General features: G+C 36.3%; 1 protein-coding gene across 13 annotated transcripts in view; it reads left to right on the top strand.

The window, feature by feature from the left end:
• Positions 1–18,665, top strand: part of MCTP2 (multiple C2 and transmembrane domain containing 2) — a 236,938-nt gene that overhangs the window by 204,569 nt on the left and 13,704 nt on the right. For all 13 annotated transcript variants that reach the window (XM_021099363.1, XM_021099356.1, XM_021099357.1 and 10 more), the window contains one exon: positions 8,734–8,843. In XM_021099363.1, the coding sequence (XP_020955022.1) occupies positions 8,734–8,843 (110 nt within the window). The remainder of the gene's footprint in view (positions 1–8,733; positions 8,844–18,665) is intronic.

Here is an 18,665-nt window from a genome sequence, read left to right as displayed (position 1 = left end):
TATGACAGATGCTGAGAGGTTTTTTTTTTTTTTTCATGCTAAATGCCACTCAATCTATTTCTGATGTTTATAATTCTTCAAGTTTTCAAATTGCAGACTTTTAATATTCAGTGGGATGAAACAGACCAAAGAGATTCCCATTTAAAGTCTAAAGTTATATTTGTACATCTTTGCTCTGAATGGTTAGCATTAGTGGGAAGCTCTTGAGGTAGAAGTTTTGCTTTGATCCCTTTTGGGAAGCCTGGGCATCCTGTGACAAATACTACTCAATTTTTAAGTATGTCAAACGGATATTTCCTGATGTGGTAAATTTTCAGGACACTCTGGTTTTGCATCGGTAATTAAAAGAGAAATGAGAAGTGCTCCTAAATCAGAACATGTGGGAAAGATTTAAAGTAACATACTGATTATATAATGAATTCCTAGTTGTAAATTCATTTTGATGGTGTTAATTCTGTCCCAGAGGCTCAAAGCTAGTTTTTTGCACCTACAGTGCTATGCTCTTTAGAGACATGGAAAAATCCAATAAGGAATTGAAGAAGGGAAAATCCACTGCCTGATCTATTCATTTATTTATTTTTCGGTTTTATTCTTAAAGCAAAAACAACCATATTACAGCACACATTATTTGTTCTTAATTCAGCTGCCCCTAAAACTTAGCCAAAAGACTCTGGTTTTTTGTTTTTTTTTTTTTTTTTTGACATTTTATAAACAAATGGACAATGACAAAAATAAAAATCTTGCATTCGTTTTTATAAAATAATATGCATTTTTAGGTTCCAGAGTTGGAGTTTGTCATTATTTTTCTTACAATTACTACTAACTACATTATTTCATTAGACTTGTTTTCTGTGGTGTATAACTAAACAAAGGAGCCTTTTGAGATTTGAATTCTGGATCTGAAAACGTCTGTGCTTTCATCTCTTCTGTCATACGGTGATGCATACTTGCTCATAAAGTGGACCCTAAATCATGTGCAATTTACTTAGGCCTCTGTTTTTTCAAGTTTATAATGAGAAGTAAAAATCCATTCTTTCTCAAATGTAGCGATCTAAAAATAGGTATTCAGCCACAGTTATCCTGTCCATTGGTTTAATCACACCAGTGGCCATCACTATCTTTATTACACATTTTCCTCTGTAAATGAGAAGGCTCATATGTTAAGGAAAAGTATAAGCACATGTGATAACAGTTCCGTCTTTCTGAATGAATCACTGTTACTCTTCCTAGGCAATTTGGTAGCAGCAGCAGATGAAATGCTGTTTGCTAAACTGTGTTATCACCACATTCCCTGGTTCAATCTGAAACGTGTAAATAAAGCCAGCATGATGCAGATAGAACTGCCAGATGATCTTTCCTGCAATGCAGGGCAACATGAGTAGACTTGTCCTGGAAGATCGTTGCCTTTGAAACTTAAAAGAACCCCAGGATTCTTTAAACTAGGCAGAAGGTTATCCATTCTTTTGTCTCCTTGCATTCTCGAAGGGAAAGGACTTATGTGTATGAAGCCCCTGGAGTGTACCAAATGCTTTGCATATGATATTTAATTCTCCAAACTCTTCATTCAGAATAAGAATTATGATCTCCCTTTGCTAGACAGGAGAGTTGTGATTCAGACACTGTTAGGAACCTGGCATGATCACAAAGCCAGTAGTTTTGAACTCACTTCCTTCTGACTCGATAGCCTGTTTTTGTCTGTTTTCCTTTTTAGGGCCCCACCTGCAGCATATGGAGATCCTTAGGTTCGGGGTCGAATTGGAGCTGCAGCTGCTGGCCTATACCAGAGCCACAGCACTTCAGGATCTGAGCGGCATCTGTAACCTAGACCACAGCTTACCGCAGTGCCAAATCCTTAACCCACTGAGCGAAGCCAGGGATCAAACCCACATCCTCATGGGTACTAGGTGGGTTCATAATCCACTGAGCCACAATGGGAGCTCCCTCCATAGCCTGTTATTAGTAAAATATGCAGGCCTGTTGAGTTAGTACCTTAAGTTTTTTTATTTTTTATTTTTCCCTAAATTTTCATATGTTGTTGTAAACCCTGGTTACTCCAACTCCTGAATAAGAATAGGTACATTTTATTATAATGTAAAATATTGTATATATTTAATGCAAAATATACATAAAATTTCCTAAAGTATTTAGCAAGAAAAGTCAAAAGATGAATAAGAATGGAAAAAATATTTTCCCTAAATGTTTTCAAAAGGCATAATTTAACATACATTTTCGTGAAAAGTGTGCAAAATAATACTGGAAATGAATAGTAGGTAGAAATATGTAACTGAACAAGGTGTTCCAAAATCATGTATTATATATAGTCAGTAGAAAAAGAACAAAGACCCCAAAGAAACAAATGACAAAAGGAATAAATGTGAGCTGAATGCCTATCTTGTAAAATGTCCACTAGAAACATAAGAGCTTCTTGCAATGCAGCAAACACTTGCTCTGGAGTTAGTAATCCTGGACTGGATTTTTTTGCCACATATATGTAAACATAGACGAATGTGGGCATAGACACATCATTTAACCTCTGTGGACCATGGCTTCCTGTTAATGGAAATGCTAATGTCAAAGATGATGTAACATGTCCATTGGGATATTGGTGGATGTAATTAGAGAAAAGACCCATGAAATCAATAGTGCCTTGCTTTAAAAGGTACATTTTGGGAGTTCCCGTCGTGGCACAGTGGTTAACGAATCTGACTAGGAACCAAGAGGTTGCCGGTTCAGTCCCTGCCCTTGCTCAGTAGGTTAACGATCTGGCGTTGCCATGAGCTGTGGTGTAGGCTGCAGATGTGGCTCGGATCCCACGTTGCTGTGGCTCTGGCATAGGCCAGGGGCTATAGCTCTGATTCAACCCCTAGCCTGGGAACCTCCATATGCTGCGGGAGCGGCCCAAAGAAATAGCAAAAAAAAAAAAAAAAAGACAATAAAAGTTACATTTTGTTGTTCTCATCATGGCTCAGCAGAAGTGATTCTGAATAGCATCCATGAGGACGCATGTTCAATCCCTAGCCTTGCTCAGTGGGTTAAAGATTCAGCATTTCTGTGAGCTGTGGTGTAGGTCGCAGATGCAGCTCAGATCCCACGTTGCTGTGGTTGTGGCAAAGGCCAGTGGCTATAGCTCTAATTTGACTCCTAGCCTGGGACCCTCCATATGCCATGTGTGTGGCCTTAAAAAGACAAAATATAAAAGATACATTTTTCAGTTCAGAGAGTGAAAAGAAGGGTTGATACTCGAATGATGGAAAGGATAGAGGTGTGATGCAAATCGAGAGAACAAAATAGGAGTTCGTGTGAACTGGCATCCCTAGAAAAGTTTCACAAAGGCCAGTAACATGAGTTGGACCATGGTCATTCTGCTGGAGTTAGGAAGCCTGGAATCTTCTTCTCTTCAACTCTAAGGACTTTTTTCCCGGGTTGATGTCAGTTTTCCTTTGATAACTATTATAAATCTGATTTCCCCTGATCTTTCCCTGTATCCATTCATTTCTCCATCAAAGGTGCACTGTATCAGCACCAAGGATTCACCCACTATAGTTGTTGGCACTGAGACCCTAGGTTGAGTAGGGCAGTCTTGGTCTTACCAGTTCACGCAGGGCACAGCAGAATAGGAGGTTCTTCCAGTGTTAATAAAGCACTCAAGCTATGAAAATATAAATACATTCTTATAGTGTAGAAGCTACCATGCCTTGCTGAGCACACAGATTCATTGCCCAAAGGCAATTAAAGCCATTCAGAGAACAGAAATGACATCTCCCACCAGCAGTTGAAGTATCTGTCCTCAGGTGAATCTTGGATAGCAAATACCTTGTGCAGAGATCCTAAGGAGAGAGTGGAAACATACACAAAACAATGTTTCTTTCTCCCTCACCCAGAAGAGTACTTTGGACAGAATTGGTCCCTTTCTATGCTAATGAATTTTAGGGAAAACTGATTTAGATTCATCACATGCCCATTTGCCCAAACATTTCAATAACTTACTGTTATTATAATTTTCCCACATTTAAAAAAACTAAGTATTATATTTACTATTTCCAATAAAATAAGCTGGAATAAGTCATGAAGGCTTTCAGCTTGTGCTTTCAGCCTCTGCTGTGGTCTTTACTAGTAGCCCAGGAGTTGCATGTCAGTTACAAGAGTTCTCACTGATACCAGGTTAAATCCAGCAACCAGGGATGACCTATCTATTTTCCTGATTCTTTCCAAGGGCTAAATAACTAAACCTTAGCTTCAAAAGAAAGCTTTTGGATGGTCACTGATAAGATAAAATGCTCTCAGATACATTCTCCACTTCTTATCTTGGGCAGTGATGGAGAAGCCTGTGATGACCCCAGTCAGCCATGTGGTGTATCAGCCTGTTGGGGCAAGGCTATTACCAGGGTGGTGAGATGTATAAAACCTCTAAGCAGCCAGTTCAGATTGGTTAGTGATGAGAAACTTGTATAGTCGATATATATTAAATATGTGCAGAATTTAAACAGTCCTATAGATAAGAAAATAAAAAGTAGTCTGCACATTCTTATAATGTTTTATTTCACTAATTATTTCCATTAAGTCTGTGCTTACATTCTTTTACTGTTTGGTGATGCTTTTTCTGTGAGCAAATAATAATAAATAGAAAGAGTACCTAGTTAATAAATAATCAAATATTGCTAATCCACTTCTCAAGATAGTTGTTGAGGAACTAACTAATGAGTGTTCACATTTCCTGTCTACTACTGGGGCTGTGATCGTATCACTGATACTTGTAAACCTAAGTCACAAACCTGCCAGAGGACTTTCAGCAGTTAATAGTTACTGACCATTTCTGGAAACATGATTTCAACACACAGCTCAAAAAGTATGTTCATCTGTCTCTCTGTATAACATGACTTTTCATTTAGATCAAATGAATGTTCTTCCACCTCATCTTCCATTCCAAGCTTTCATTATGCATGTATGAAAAAGGACAAGGTCGGAGTTCCCGTCGTGGCGTAGTGGTTAACGAATCCGACTAGGAACCGTGAGGTTGCGGGTTCGGTCCCTGCCCTTGCTCAGTGGGTTAACGATCCGGCGTTGCCGTGAGCTGTGGTGTAGGTTGCAGACGCGGCTCGGATCCCGCATTGCTGTGGCTCTGGCGTAGGCCGGTGGCTACAGCTCCGATTCGACCCCTAGCCTGGGAACCTCCATATGCCGCGGGAGCGGCCCAAAGAAATAGCAAAAAGACAAAAAAAAAAAAAAAAAAAAAGAAAAGACAGGTAGATGTTAATCTGTTGACTCCAGTAGTGTTGTCAATATGTTAAAACCCTTGTGAAGGGCTGAATGATGTTACTCTTAGCCGCATGCCATGGAATGATTCACACAGAATATCAAATAAGTTAATTCTGAAATTGTAGCTTTGCACAGTGGCAGTATCATATATAGCCAATGAGGTTTATCTGAAGCACAATTATTGCTAATTAAACACTATCCCTAAAACCCCACCATGAAGACTTAAAAGTGCTGTGATTTTTTTTCAATCACTATATGGAATCAAAATAAAACTTTTGCAAGTTCATTTTACAAGCAGTGAAATCTCTGGCATCGGGAATGCTATAGTAAATTTAAACAGTTAGCATTGAGGGTTATTTAATTTTGTAGGGACAAGATGAACACAAATTTTGTTGAAGCACAGCATCATGGCTCATAAGATATTCATGTAAATCGAAGGAATCTTTGAAGCAGAAATGTACGAGTGGTAGATCCTGGTCCCTGATTCTCCATGATGGCATACAAACACCACCAATTGAATTAGAAGCCGTAATGTCCACATTTACAAATATTTTATATATACAGGGTTGGGATAGGAGCAACAAAGTTTTTGTGGCAAAGATGTGTCAGATATAAAATATACTTCATTCAGCACGGCAGTATGCACTTTCTTTTTGCTGCATGTCGTCATTCTGATTTTAAGAATGTTTGAAACCTTTGAGGAACTCTCAGTCAATTTAAATATTCCCAAAGCTATTGAACTCTTATTGAAAAAAAAAATCATCTTTTAAATGTTGGTTGCATTTTGGTTGGATCAGTTGAAAAAGTTTTAATCAAAACTTTTGATGACAGAAAATACTAAGTAATTTCATCTCTGGAAACCTTTAGTGAATGGAAGTGGACTTTAAAACAGACAGTGAAAAAAGATACTGATTTTTTTCTTTACAAAAGCAAAGGATGTTTAGCTCAAAGCAAACTGTGAGGTCAAGTGCTATGCATGATTTAGTGTTTAAATTCTGAAGTGGCACTTTGGATTATCTCAATTTATGGAATAAAAAAATATTTTGATTATTAATAGGATAAATATTCTACCCAGAAATAGAAGGAAATTGAAAAGCCGTTTATTTTTCAGCATAAATTTTGTAAACATTCAAAAGAATTATTGAGCTAGGCTTATTTGAAGTTTTATCTTCAAGTTTGACAGAGAATGTTCAAATGAATGAATACAAAATATAGTGCCTTTGAAATTATTTGGCCTGAAATGTATACAGATTTTAATATTTAAAAAATAGAATTGAGAATATTTTTCATGTATCACATTTTTGTTGTGTGTTTTCAAGGTACCTCAGTGCCTGGAGAGAGAATATTTTTGTAATTAAAATTATGATCTATAGTAGAGTTAATTAAAGGTGTCAATTTAATGACCATTAAGTGTAAATCTGAAGATAATTAAGAACAATTTTATGAAATATTATAAATGAAAAGATGATAAAAAGTACATTTTTGAAAAGTAATCTTGACATGGGACTATAAACAGTTATAACTAGGAAACCAATTAAATATATGAATATGTAGCATGAATAATCATTCTTCAGGTATCATTTTAAAAATCCAGTTAGTGTGAACACATTTCTTTTGTTCTCATTCATGTAATATATACACATGTTTTAACTTTAAAACAGTTATTATAAAAATAAATCATTTTATCGGTCCACCTATATAAAAGACCAAGTTGTCAGTTGATACATATTATGTAGTTCTGATCACTTTCACTCTTAAAAATGCATAGATATGGTCAATAAATTATCCTGTTATTCTAGATACATAGGATTCTTTAGTCTATCTTTAAATTTTGAACACAAACAGCAAATTGATTAAAAAGCAAAAGAACATTTTGAGAATTATGTATTATTTTTGGTGTACTAATGCAAGCTTTTATTTACAATCAGAACCTCGGCATTTGGGTGTTTCACAGGGAAAAAAAAAATCAGTCAACTGAAATTGGAAATTTTTATGAAATTGAGCCACATGGAAGTTTGAGTCATTTTCCAAGAAATTGTTTTGACCTGAACTCTGTGCTGCCGAAGAGAGGAAGCCACTTTTGCCCTTTGGGTCAGATTCCCCGGTGCTTTCAAATCCTCCTTTATAAACATGAATACTTCTGTGGCAGACAGAGATGGGTTTTCACCATTGTGCCAGTTGATAGATGTTGGTAGATTACTGGGCAAGAATTAAGTTGTTCTGGCAGCATATCCAATTTTTAATGCAAACTGCTTGAAGAATTAGAGTCAGTAAGAGAGTAAAGGAAATAAATTCAAAATTAGAGCAAAAAAAAAAAAGTCTTGGAAGATTGACTTTGCAAGAGGAAGCAAAGAGTCTGTCTTCTTCTGTGCAGAAAGGTTGAATAAAGGAGTACAGAACAGATGGTAAGAAGTTATTTAGACCATCCCACCACCTTTATCAAAAAGGGGGTAGCAATGGGTTATTCTAACCTCAGCCAAGTAGCTCCATAAATAAGAGCAGGGGCAAGAAGGGAAGTCTGAGCTTTTTGACATTTCTGCCATATTGAGTTTTTCACCAGTCACTCCAATCACTATGGGATGGTGTGTTTTCCTTCATCCATCTATGGGGCCAGTTGGATGGAACAGAATACAGGGTGAGAATGATTTGTTTCTCCTGCTGCAGAGATGGTTTTTATAGAAATGTCTCTTAAACTTAGAAGATTTTGCTCAATAATTTAATATGGTTCTAACCCAAGTAAAATTTTGGATGGGGGAAAAAAAAGTTTTCTTAGACTTCTTTGAGGATGTAGGTGTTATGTTGTTAGATGTAGCCACTATAAGGATGCAGTTAGGCATCAGCTGAGAGGACACTACCTAGTTATGATAGAGTTCATAAGGGAAGTAGACTATGGTATCAGAATGCAAGAAATAATGTAAAAAATACCTCTCTTTAGGGGGTCATCTTTTCTACAGTATTTGAGTACTTTCTAAAGTATTCTTATAAGCATTAACAACCTAACAAGGTTGAACACATTTAAGGTTGTCTATAAACAAAGTAAGGATAATATTCGCAGAAAGCCAAATTCCATATACATCCTCTGAATATCCATCATGTCCTATCTGAATAGGAAGGGGTAAGTAAGCTAACCTTGTGAAACAGAGAAGTTAGGGTCAGCCAGTGGAAGGGATTGAAGAGTTCTCTGACAGAAGGAGCAACTCCAGAGGGAAATGAGTCTTTTTTTCTGTAGGGCTCCCATTCATCAGCTCATGATACGGAGGTCCTGATGGATGCTTCATACTACAGGTGGTCGCCTCTCAATGAGTAGGCAGGGATCTTGGGGAGTCAATAAATGTTTCCGTTGTGAAAAATGTAAATTTATCTCCTGGAGTCACTCTGTTGATCCAAAGCCTGTTGTTATGACATGGTATAATAATTTCTACAGCAGGACAATAAAAATCAAGTAACTGAGTTAAATCTTGCTTTTATATTTCTTAGGAATCTGAGAAAAAGGGCTTAATTGAAAGAATCTATATGGTACAGGATATTGTTTCAACCGTCCAGAACATCTTGGAGGAAGTAGCTTCTTTTGGAGAAAGAATTAAAAAGTAAGTTCTACATCTGTGTTGTGTTTAAAGTGGGGCTGCCATCTGCAAGGTCTAGCAAGGGTGGAGGGTGGGATGTCTTAGAGAGGGTAAGATCAGAAAATACAAAAACCAAAAAACAAAAGCAACAGTCTTGGGCCTTTTAACTTTGGTTGGTTTGTTCTTTCAACTTGTTTGTTCCTTGGGCTTGTCATTTTCACAGGGTGACCTTGTTGCCCAGTTTCCACCAGTTGTCATAGCATAAGTATTAATAATGCCTTTTTTCATTCTCAAAAATATTCTGGTTTAAGTGATAACTATAGATTAAAAAATAGTTTATCCAAACTATTTCATTTAGAATGGATAAACAATGAGGTCTTATTGTACAGCACAGGGAACTATATCTAATCACTTGGGATAGACCATGATGAAAGATAATATGAGAAAAAGAATGCATTTATATATGTGTGTATGTGTGTGTGTGTATGACTAGGTCACTTTTCTATACAACTGAAATTGACAAAGCATTGTAACTTGAATGTAATAAAAATTTTTAATAGTTTACCCTATAACAGAAACAAAAATGGAAGCAAATGTGCTCTAAAGGAGCCTTTTTCATCTGAACCACAGAATACAGTAAATGCCTTGAGTTAAACTTTTTGTCTATTCCCCAAAGAATGGTACATAACTAGTATCACATCACAGACACAAAGATGTGAAGTTAACTCATCACAAGCATGTACACCTTAGGACAGGGGTCAACGGACTTTCTCTGTAAAGGGACCAAGAGTAAATGTTTTCAGCTTTGTGGACTCTGTGGTCTTTGTCACAATTACTCAGCTCTCAAGTGTAAAAGCAGTCATAGTTGATATGTAAATGAATGGATGTGATATCATTCCAATAAAACTTTACTTACAAAAGCAGGTGGCATGCTAGATCTGTCTTGCCATCCCTCTGCCTTGGGGCATAAGGGTTAAATTCTCTAAGTGAGTCTCAATTGAAAAAGACTTTTTCTATGTTTTTGATTGTTTGCTTGTTTTGTTTTGTACATGGTGAACTCTGTGTAACTTGGTCTTCATCTGACACCATTGAACAGAGCGGGTTTTTTTTTTTTTTTTTCCCTTTGAATTGTAATCTTATTTCATTCCCCCTTTAAATCCCGAATTATGTCAGCTACATTGTTCTTTCTAAAGATTAATACTTTTTTTTCTTATTTTATTGGCCATTTTAGTTTCTTTAAATAGAAAACCTAGTATTTGGAAATTACATGGATAAGGAAGAGATTATAATTAGTACTAAAAGCCAAATGAAATTTTGTCTGTCAGGATGCAGGGAAATCAATAAGTGATGATTAACATCTGGAAATATAAATAGCTGATATGGAATTTTCTGTGGTTACTGATCTTTCTCAGTCCCTTACTATATGAAACTGCCTTTGAATGTTCATTTAATATTCATATAGAAAATACATTTGTCTTGCTTAAAAAATAGGTTAAAAGTCATCTGTAAACAAATTTAGTGAGTTTTTACTAAATTTACATGTTATTCCCATAAACAATGTCTTAAAAAAACTTAGGAGCAGTAGGGGTTTTGATTCCATATATTTATGTCTATCTGCTTTTAATTTCTCTATGTTTCATGTAAATTGTAAAAATGATTCTTTAATGTACCCTCAAAATTGTTTAGCAAAAACCTAAGTGACGGTAAAAAATAATGAAATGATGAAGAGGGCAATATAGTTCTTCATTCACTCATTCAGCAATCAGTGTTTGAGTTTCAAGCACTGACTTGGTTTAAGAATGAGAAATGCTTCCATACTAACAATGATAATAGAAACATCAACTAAATATCATGTGCTCTTCTAAGCCTTTTACACACAGCAACTTCTTTAAGAAGGTACTTAAGGGAAGTGGATTAAATGATTCCAACAACCCTACAGAGTAAAGATTAGTAGTATTCCTCTTTTACGGAAGAGGAAACTGAAGCACAGAATGATAGAATACGAAGCTCAACTAATAAGCCATGGAGCTTGGATTTGAACCTGCCCTTTTCACTTTACAATGTCATTATCCTCTGGGAATCTATTTCTGTTTTTGTTGGGTTTTTATCTGTCTTTCTGTCTGTCTGTCTGTTTATCTATCTGCTTTTTAGGCCTGCACCTGTGGCATATGGAGGTACCCAGGCTAGGGGTCTAATTGGAGCTACAGCTGCAGGCCTACACCACAGCCACAGCCACACAGGATCTGAACTACATCTGAGACCTACACCACAGTTCTTGGCAAAGCCAGATCCTTAACCCACTGAGCAAGGCCAGGGATTGAACCCTCAACCTCATGGTTACTAGTCAGATTCATTTCCATTGCGCCACAACTGGAACTCCTTTTTATCTTTATTTTTAACTCATTTTTGATTATGGTATAGTTGATTTACAATAGTATATTAGTTTCAAGTGTACAACATAGTAATACTAAATTCTTATAAATTATACTCCATTTAAAGTTACTATAAAATATTGGATATATTTGCTGTGGTATAAAATATATCCTTGTAACTTATTTATTTTATACATAGTAGTATGTACCTTTTAATCCCTTACCTCTGTCTTGCCCCTCCCCACTTCCCTCTCCCTGAGGATCTGCCTTCCAACACTAATAAGACAATTAGAATAGCATTGATACTCAGTAGAGAGGTTAGAGAGGATGCTAGGGAAGGTTTCATTTCCCAGGAAAGATCTAGGAAAGAGAGAGACAGAGGAAAATTCTGAAGGAGCAACAGCTTATCAGCATCTCTGAGAATTGGAAGAGCTAGCTGGATCTAGCAGTGAGGAGTGGGAGCTCCAGTAGGTTGACGCCTTTGTGCAAAGCCTCAAAGCCCAAGATGTTGCCTGATACAGGGAGATGGGGAAGGGGGTGAGTAGTATGTCTGTCCCTTTGGAGATGGTCCGGCAGTGCCTGGAGATGAGGCAAGTCATGCAGGGTCCTGAATAGATGGGAAAAGGCAATGAAAAAAACTGAGTGAAGAATGTACTGGCAGCCAAGAAGATAAGAGGATGTAGAGTGGGGGCAAGACTGGGGAAGGAAGGCCACGTCCTGTGGTAAAACTGTCTCCGTGCTTAAATGTCTCTTGTAGACAAATGTGGCTCTTGTGCAGTTGATGATGGTAAAGGAAATGTGTCTGATGAGAAGAGGGCAGAGTGATTTAAACAGGCACCCAACTCTACAGTGCTTTTGACGGCAGCTGTGCCCAGCTGCGGTGGCCATGTCTGAGACGTATTTTCAGCCATGAACAGAGCACTGTTCTATCCAGCTGCAACACAGGAAGGCGCATGAGTCTAAACTCCTATTAATTCTTTGGCCATTCATCAGTACAGTGACCTTAAAGTTCCTGCTGGGCATTCAAATACAACGTCATGTGTAACTCTGTTGGAATTCCATTGTAATTCAGCACTTAAGGACCAGGAAGGCTTTTACCCAGCTTTTGGCAACTAGCAAATAAATAGGCTTACATAAATCTCTTAGAGCAAGAATTCCCCGTTACTGACAGGGAAGACCCTGATGGTTTTGCATTTACATGGAGTGAATGGTATTTTCTTTTCTCTATATTCTCTAATTACCTTCTCTAGTTGTGTACTGATTTCAAATCTATACATACATCAGGCTAACATTTGCTTAACAGGTAGCATTTATATTATCCCAGGCAGCAGGCAGGATGGGTCAGAAGAGTGATGTATATTTTATGTCCTGTCATTATGGAGTGGCAGCTCCAATGCTTGTGTCCTTGAGTGGTTAGGGAAACCTCCACACAGGAGATAATGAGATTCTGGTAGACCTAGGACAGGAGAGTCAGAAGTTGGTTTGTTCCAGGGTAAGTCTTAGGAGGTACATTCCTAGGGAGAAGAACTTCTTTGACTGTGAAATGATGCTGAAAAATACTAAGCAGGGAAGATGAGAAAACAGGATGAGTGAAGTTTGAATGATGATGAGGACATGTGGCATGATGGATGGATGGATTGTGTGTTTAATCTAAGAGTGAGATGTTGAAAGGGACAGAGAATGAAGGCAGAAAGACCAAGGTAAGGACAGAAGGCCATTTGCAAGGAGAGAGTTCGCAAATTGGGATGAAAACTATGCACATATGAAGGAAAGCATCATGTGGGGTACATCACGAAAGACTAGTCTGCAGGATTTTATGACCCTTGTTTCAGAGGACTTCATTTGCCCATGCCTAAGAACTGAGGAAAATAATGATTCTTTTGACACAAAGATCAACTAGTGGGGCACCCAGTTGGGAGAGGAACTCTCGGATGGAGCTGTGCCCACCTTACTGGATGTGGTCACAGTCATTTCTGGTTTTTGTTTTGAAACTTTGTGAAAGATTCTTAGGATGTGTTAGTGGATTAAATGAGAAAAAGTTCACCTTTTTACATTTTCGGAAGTGTCTACTATACCAGCAGTGAGTGTGGGCTCTTAAGCCAAATCTCTGAATTGAGATTCCAGTTCTACCACATATACTGGGAATAAGTGATTTAGAGCCAACTATTTACCGTTATGACTTGAGAGTTCTCATCTGTAGAATGGGAGTAATAATTCCTACTCCATAGCATTTCTGGAAGAATTAGATTTGGTGCCTATAAAGAGTTTAAACAAGTAGATGCCATGTAGTACTCACTTAAAAATATTAACTATTAATATTGTTTTTGGCAAATTCCTTTGACCTTCCTCTGTGTCTAAAGCTTTTTTAAAAAACTAAAACAGTTAAACATTTTCCCCCTAAAATTGTGGGTTGAGGGAAAAATTCATGAATTAACTGACTTGGCTGTTGGGAGGGCAGATCTGACAGGGTGTTTGCAAGTGTGTGTGCAAATATCTGTGTGCAAAATGCACACATCTCTATTTTTAGCATTCAACATATAAATATACAGGACACACACTTACACACAGGGAGACAAGCACTGAGATTTTTTTAAGTATTGCATTAATTGGAGGAAAATTGACATCTTGATAAAATTTGTTTTCTAACATATGAATGTAATATATTCCTTCATCTGTTAAGATCTTCTTTATCTCAGCATTACTTTAGAGTTTTATGTATAGAAATCTGACATGGGAGATCCCATTGTGGCTTAATTGGTTAAGAACCCAACATGGTGTCTGTGAGGATGCAGCTTTGCTCAGTGGATTAAGGCTCTAGCATTTCCACAAGCTGCAGTGTAGGTTGCAGATGTGGCTCGGATCTGGCATTGCTGTGGCATAGACCTGTAGCTGCAGCTCCTATTCAAGCCCTAACCCGGGAACTTCCATATGCTGCAGGTGCAGCCATAAAAAGGAAAAAAAAAAAAAAATCTGACACATCCTTGTGAGATATATTCTAAAATACTTGATTTGTTTTATGCTCCGTTAAATGGTATTTTTGTTTCAGATTTCATTTGCCACCTGTTTGCTACTGGGACATAAAAGTGAAATTAGTTTTCCTACGTTGACTTTGTATCTATTAACTTTGATCAACTTAGTTATCTCAATTTTTATATGAAGATGATCATTCTGGATATTGTATTACATAGATGTTATCATCTAGGAATAAAGTTTTTCTTTCTTATTTCTCAGTCCTTACACGTGTTACTTTGTTTCCTTGCTTTACTTTCCTGGCTAAGTAGCTCCAGTATAATGTTGGACAGAGTTGATGATGGTGAACATTCCTCTCATCTACGATCTCAGGGAAGACGTTCAACATTTCACCCTTATGGATTATGTTGTCTATAGACTCTTTAAAGATGATTTATCAGTTTAAGAAATTTCCCTTTTATTCCTAGTTTCCTAAGAGTGTTTACAGGGAATGTGGCTTGAGTTTCATCAAAAAAATGTTTCTGCATCCGTTGAGATGACCATGTGCATGTGGTGGTTTGGTTTTCTCCTTTTTTTGTTAATGTGGTGTACTATTATGATTGATTTTCAAATATTAAGCCAATGTTCCATTTCTGGGATAAACTCAGCTTCACCATGCTATCCAGTCTCTTTATACGTACCTGTATGTTATTTACAATTTTTTTTGGCTGAGGACTTTTGCAGCTACGATCATCCACGATATCTAATCTATAATTGTCTGTTCTTAAAAATTCCTGATGGAGTGAAGGTTATTCTAGACTCATGCAACTGGTGGGCAGTGTTCTCTCTTTATCATTATCTGGAAGAGTTTGTGTCAGGCTAGTATCATTACTTCTCTTAAAATTTTATAGAATTTTCCAGTAAAGAATCCAGGCCTGGAATTTTCTTTCAGGGAAGAATTTAAGTATTCAGTTTCTGTAATATATATAGATCTGTTCAGCCATTCTGTGTCTTCTCATATTTGTTTCTTTAAGTTGTCACTTTGTAGGAGTTTGTCCATTTCTTTTAAATCATCTACTTATGACATAACATTGTTTATAAACACATCTTACTGTCTTTGATGAGAGTAGGATCTATCAAATTGTCTACTTTTATATGTTTAAAATTAATTATTTTCCCTTCTTTATTCTTGATGGGCATTTATCAATTATATTAGCCTTTAGAAAGAACCATCATTTGCCTTTGTTATTCTTCCCTGTTGTCTGTTTTCTTTTCCATTAATTACTACTCTTATCTTTATTACTTTCTTCCTTCTACTTTCTTTGAGACTAATTTACTGTTTTTATTCCAACTCTTTAAGATGGATAACTAGATTATTTATTTGCAGGCTTTCTGTTTTCCTAACATAAACATTAAAAGTACCATAGTTTCCTAAATGCTTAGCTTCATGCCAAACATTTGGCACTGATATTTTCATCATCATTCACATTTAGTGAAAACTTTTTTTCTAATTTCTACTTTGATTTCTTCCTTGCCAAGAAGTATATTGCTGAATTTCCAAGAATATGAAAATTTTCAAGTTATCTTTTTGTTCCTTGGTTTCTAACTTAATTGTTTTATGGTCAGAAATATAGACCTAGCAAATGGCCAACATTTATAAATTTTTCATATCAGCTTGAAAAGATTACTGAGTGTATTATGTTATTCATATATATATTCATTGATTAAATTTGTTGATTTTGTTCAAATATTTTATATTCACACTGATTTTTATTTTTGCTTATCTTGTTGTATTGATGATGTGTATTAATACCTTCCACTATGGTTGTGGATTTGCTTGCTTCTCTTTGTAGTTTGATCAAGTTTTGCTTTCTATATTCTGAAGTCATGTTATTTGTTTTGTACCTGTTAAAAGTGTTATATTTTCCTGGTGAATTGGATCATTGATCAATAGAGAGTGACCTGTTTATCTCTAAGGAATAAACAAGTCACTTTAAAAAATTGTCCTAGGACTTCCAGTCTTGGCTCAGTGGTTAACAAACCCAACTAGGATCCATGAGAATGTGGGTTCGATCCCTGGCCTAGCTCAGTGGGTTAAGGATCCAGCGTTAATGTGAGCTGTGGTGTAGGTTGCAGATGTGGGTTGGATCTGGCATTGCTGCGGCTGTGGTGGAGGCCAGCAGCTGTAGCTCCAATTGGACCCCTAGCTCCTGGGAACCTCCACATGCCACGAGTGAGGCCCTGCAAATCCAATAAATAAATAAATAAATAAATATCCTTAAGGTCTTGCTTAATTAATATGGCTATATCCCCTTCCTTTTCATGATTTCTTTATAATATAACTTCTCCATCATTTTCTTTAAACCTGTATGTGTTTTAGAGATCACTCTTGATTCTGACACACACTTTTTTTTCTTTGATAGTCATTGTCTCTTAAATGTAGCATGTAGTCCAAGCAAATTTAATGTAGTTACTGATAATACTTAGACTTAAATCTGTGGTTTTTTATTGTGTGGGTTTTTTTTTTTTTTGTCCTTGCTTTGTTTTTCCATTATTTTCTGTAATTTTCTTGTTTTCCTCTATATGTAAACACCTTTGCCACTGTTTTTCATTGTTACCCTAGAGTTTACAGGATGACTTAACCATAGTCTAATATTGTTACTTTTATCATCTTCCCATTCAATTCAAGAACCCTTTCTATGTTCCATGCCTCTTTTCTTTGATATTTTCTATCTTTTTGCTTTTTGTGATGCTTTTTAAGTATCTTCTTTAGATTATCTTGCACTACTTTATTTCCTCTGCTGCTTAAAATCCTGTTTAATCCGTGGATGAGAGTTTTAACTTTGATCACTGAATATTTTTTTAAAGTTCTACTTGCTTTGCTTTCCAGTCTTCTTTGTCACTTTTCATCATTTCTTCCTTGACCATATTTTTAGGCTTCTGTGTGATGATTTTTAACTTATTAAACATTATTATTTCATATATTTTGTTTGCTTTCAGTATTTGAAATATTTTTAGATTTTGCTGTTACTTCTGCTGGCTCTTGCTCATGATGCTGTGTATCCATTTATATTTTGCACTTTTAACTAGGAACTCATATTCCTTGAGTGTGTGTACGTAAGTGCATATGCGTGTGTGTAGCATACTCAGATATTGAGGTTGATAGTGCATTTCCCTAGAGAGGATTACTGCTCAAATCACCTTGGGGTGACTCAACCTGGGATCTTTAAATTAAAATTTTTGCTGAGGCTTTTTAAAGTAGCATAAACTCAGGTGATAAATTACTCTACACAGCGCCAGCATCACAACACACAGAGGGTTCTTTGCATCCACTTCTATGTAGTGGATTTGTCCTCTGTTCCTTCCTTCCTTTCCCACTTTCTTTTTCTCTGCCTTTCCCTCTGTCTGTCTCATTTCATCCTTACACTGAATATGTAAGTTTTATGCAGTGTTCTTCTGTTTTAATCTTTCTTTGTGGAGGCCCTCGGTTTTATCTTCTGCCCCTTATGCAAACAACAGACAGAAGTTCATAATTTCAATAGGTGGGAGAAATTATTCAAGTGAAATTGACTTTGAAGGTTGGGACCCTCCAGATTTCTTGCAATACATTGTATTTTACACTCCGATGTTTTCTTATTTTTATGTCAGCCTAGTGGTGGCTTTCTCTTTTCTTAAAAAAGTTTTTAAAAGTTGTTTATCTATTATTTAACTTTTTTAAAAAGGCAGATTTGCTATTTTTATCAAAGGAATCATAATATATATTTCTTTGTAAAAAGTAATTCATGCATTTCCCATAGCTTTTATTATCTTCAACATGCTGCCTGATAGAATTAGTTTTTTTCATATTCATGTTACTTTTGTGCAATAACAAGAAAAATGAGGCCAGCTAACACTTACTGAATAATTACTAGGTGCCAGAAATTGTTCTTAAAGGGTTTATATTTATTAATTCATTGAATCTCTTCAGCATCTCTATAAAGTAGATACAGTTATTATTCCCACTTTACAGATGGGAAAAGTAAAGCACAGAGAAGTAGAGTATTTTGCTTAGGGTCACATAGCATGTGAAAATTGGGACAGAATTATTATTAAATTGTAAGCCACTAGGTTAATAAATAATTACTACTATGCCAGAATGGAAAAAAGATAGGTTCATTGCTACCTAGCTGTGGATTTGTTTCCAGGACCTGACCCTTACTATGTCTATGCTATAGAAATCAATAACAATAAAAGCAGGGCACAGAGTTTTATATTTGTTTTTAATTGTTTATTTCAGTTTTAGTTTACTGATTTTGTTTTTATTATAAGTATGATATACATCCATTATAAAAATAATCAAACAGAAAACTTCCCATTATTCTCTATAGCTCCCACTTCCCTCTTTCCTCATCATATTGAGCTATTATTCACAGTTTGGAGTATATCCTTCAGAGCTTTTCTCAGAGTGTGTGTGTGTGTGTGTGTGTGTGTACACTTACGTATTTCTACAACTTAGTTTGTCACTGTATCTAGCTTTTAGCCTCTG

The sequence above is a fragment of the Sus scrofa genome, chromosome 7 (assembly GCF_000003025.6).
Source record: "Sus scrofa isolate TJ Tabasco breed Duroc chromosome 7, Sscrofa11.1, whole genome shotgun sequence".
In the NCBI taxonomy this organism is placed as follows: Eukaryota; Metazoa; Chordata; class Mammalia; order Artiodactyla; family Suidae; genus Sus; species Sus scrofa.
The sequence above is the reverse complement of the archived record's forward strand: the minus strand, read 5'-3'. Positions and strand labels throughout refer to the sequence as shown.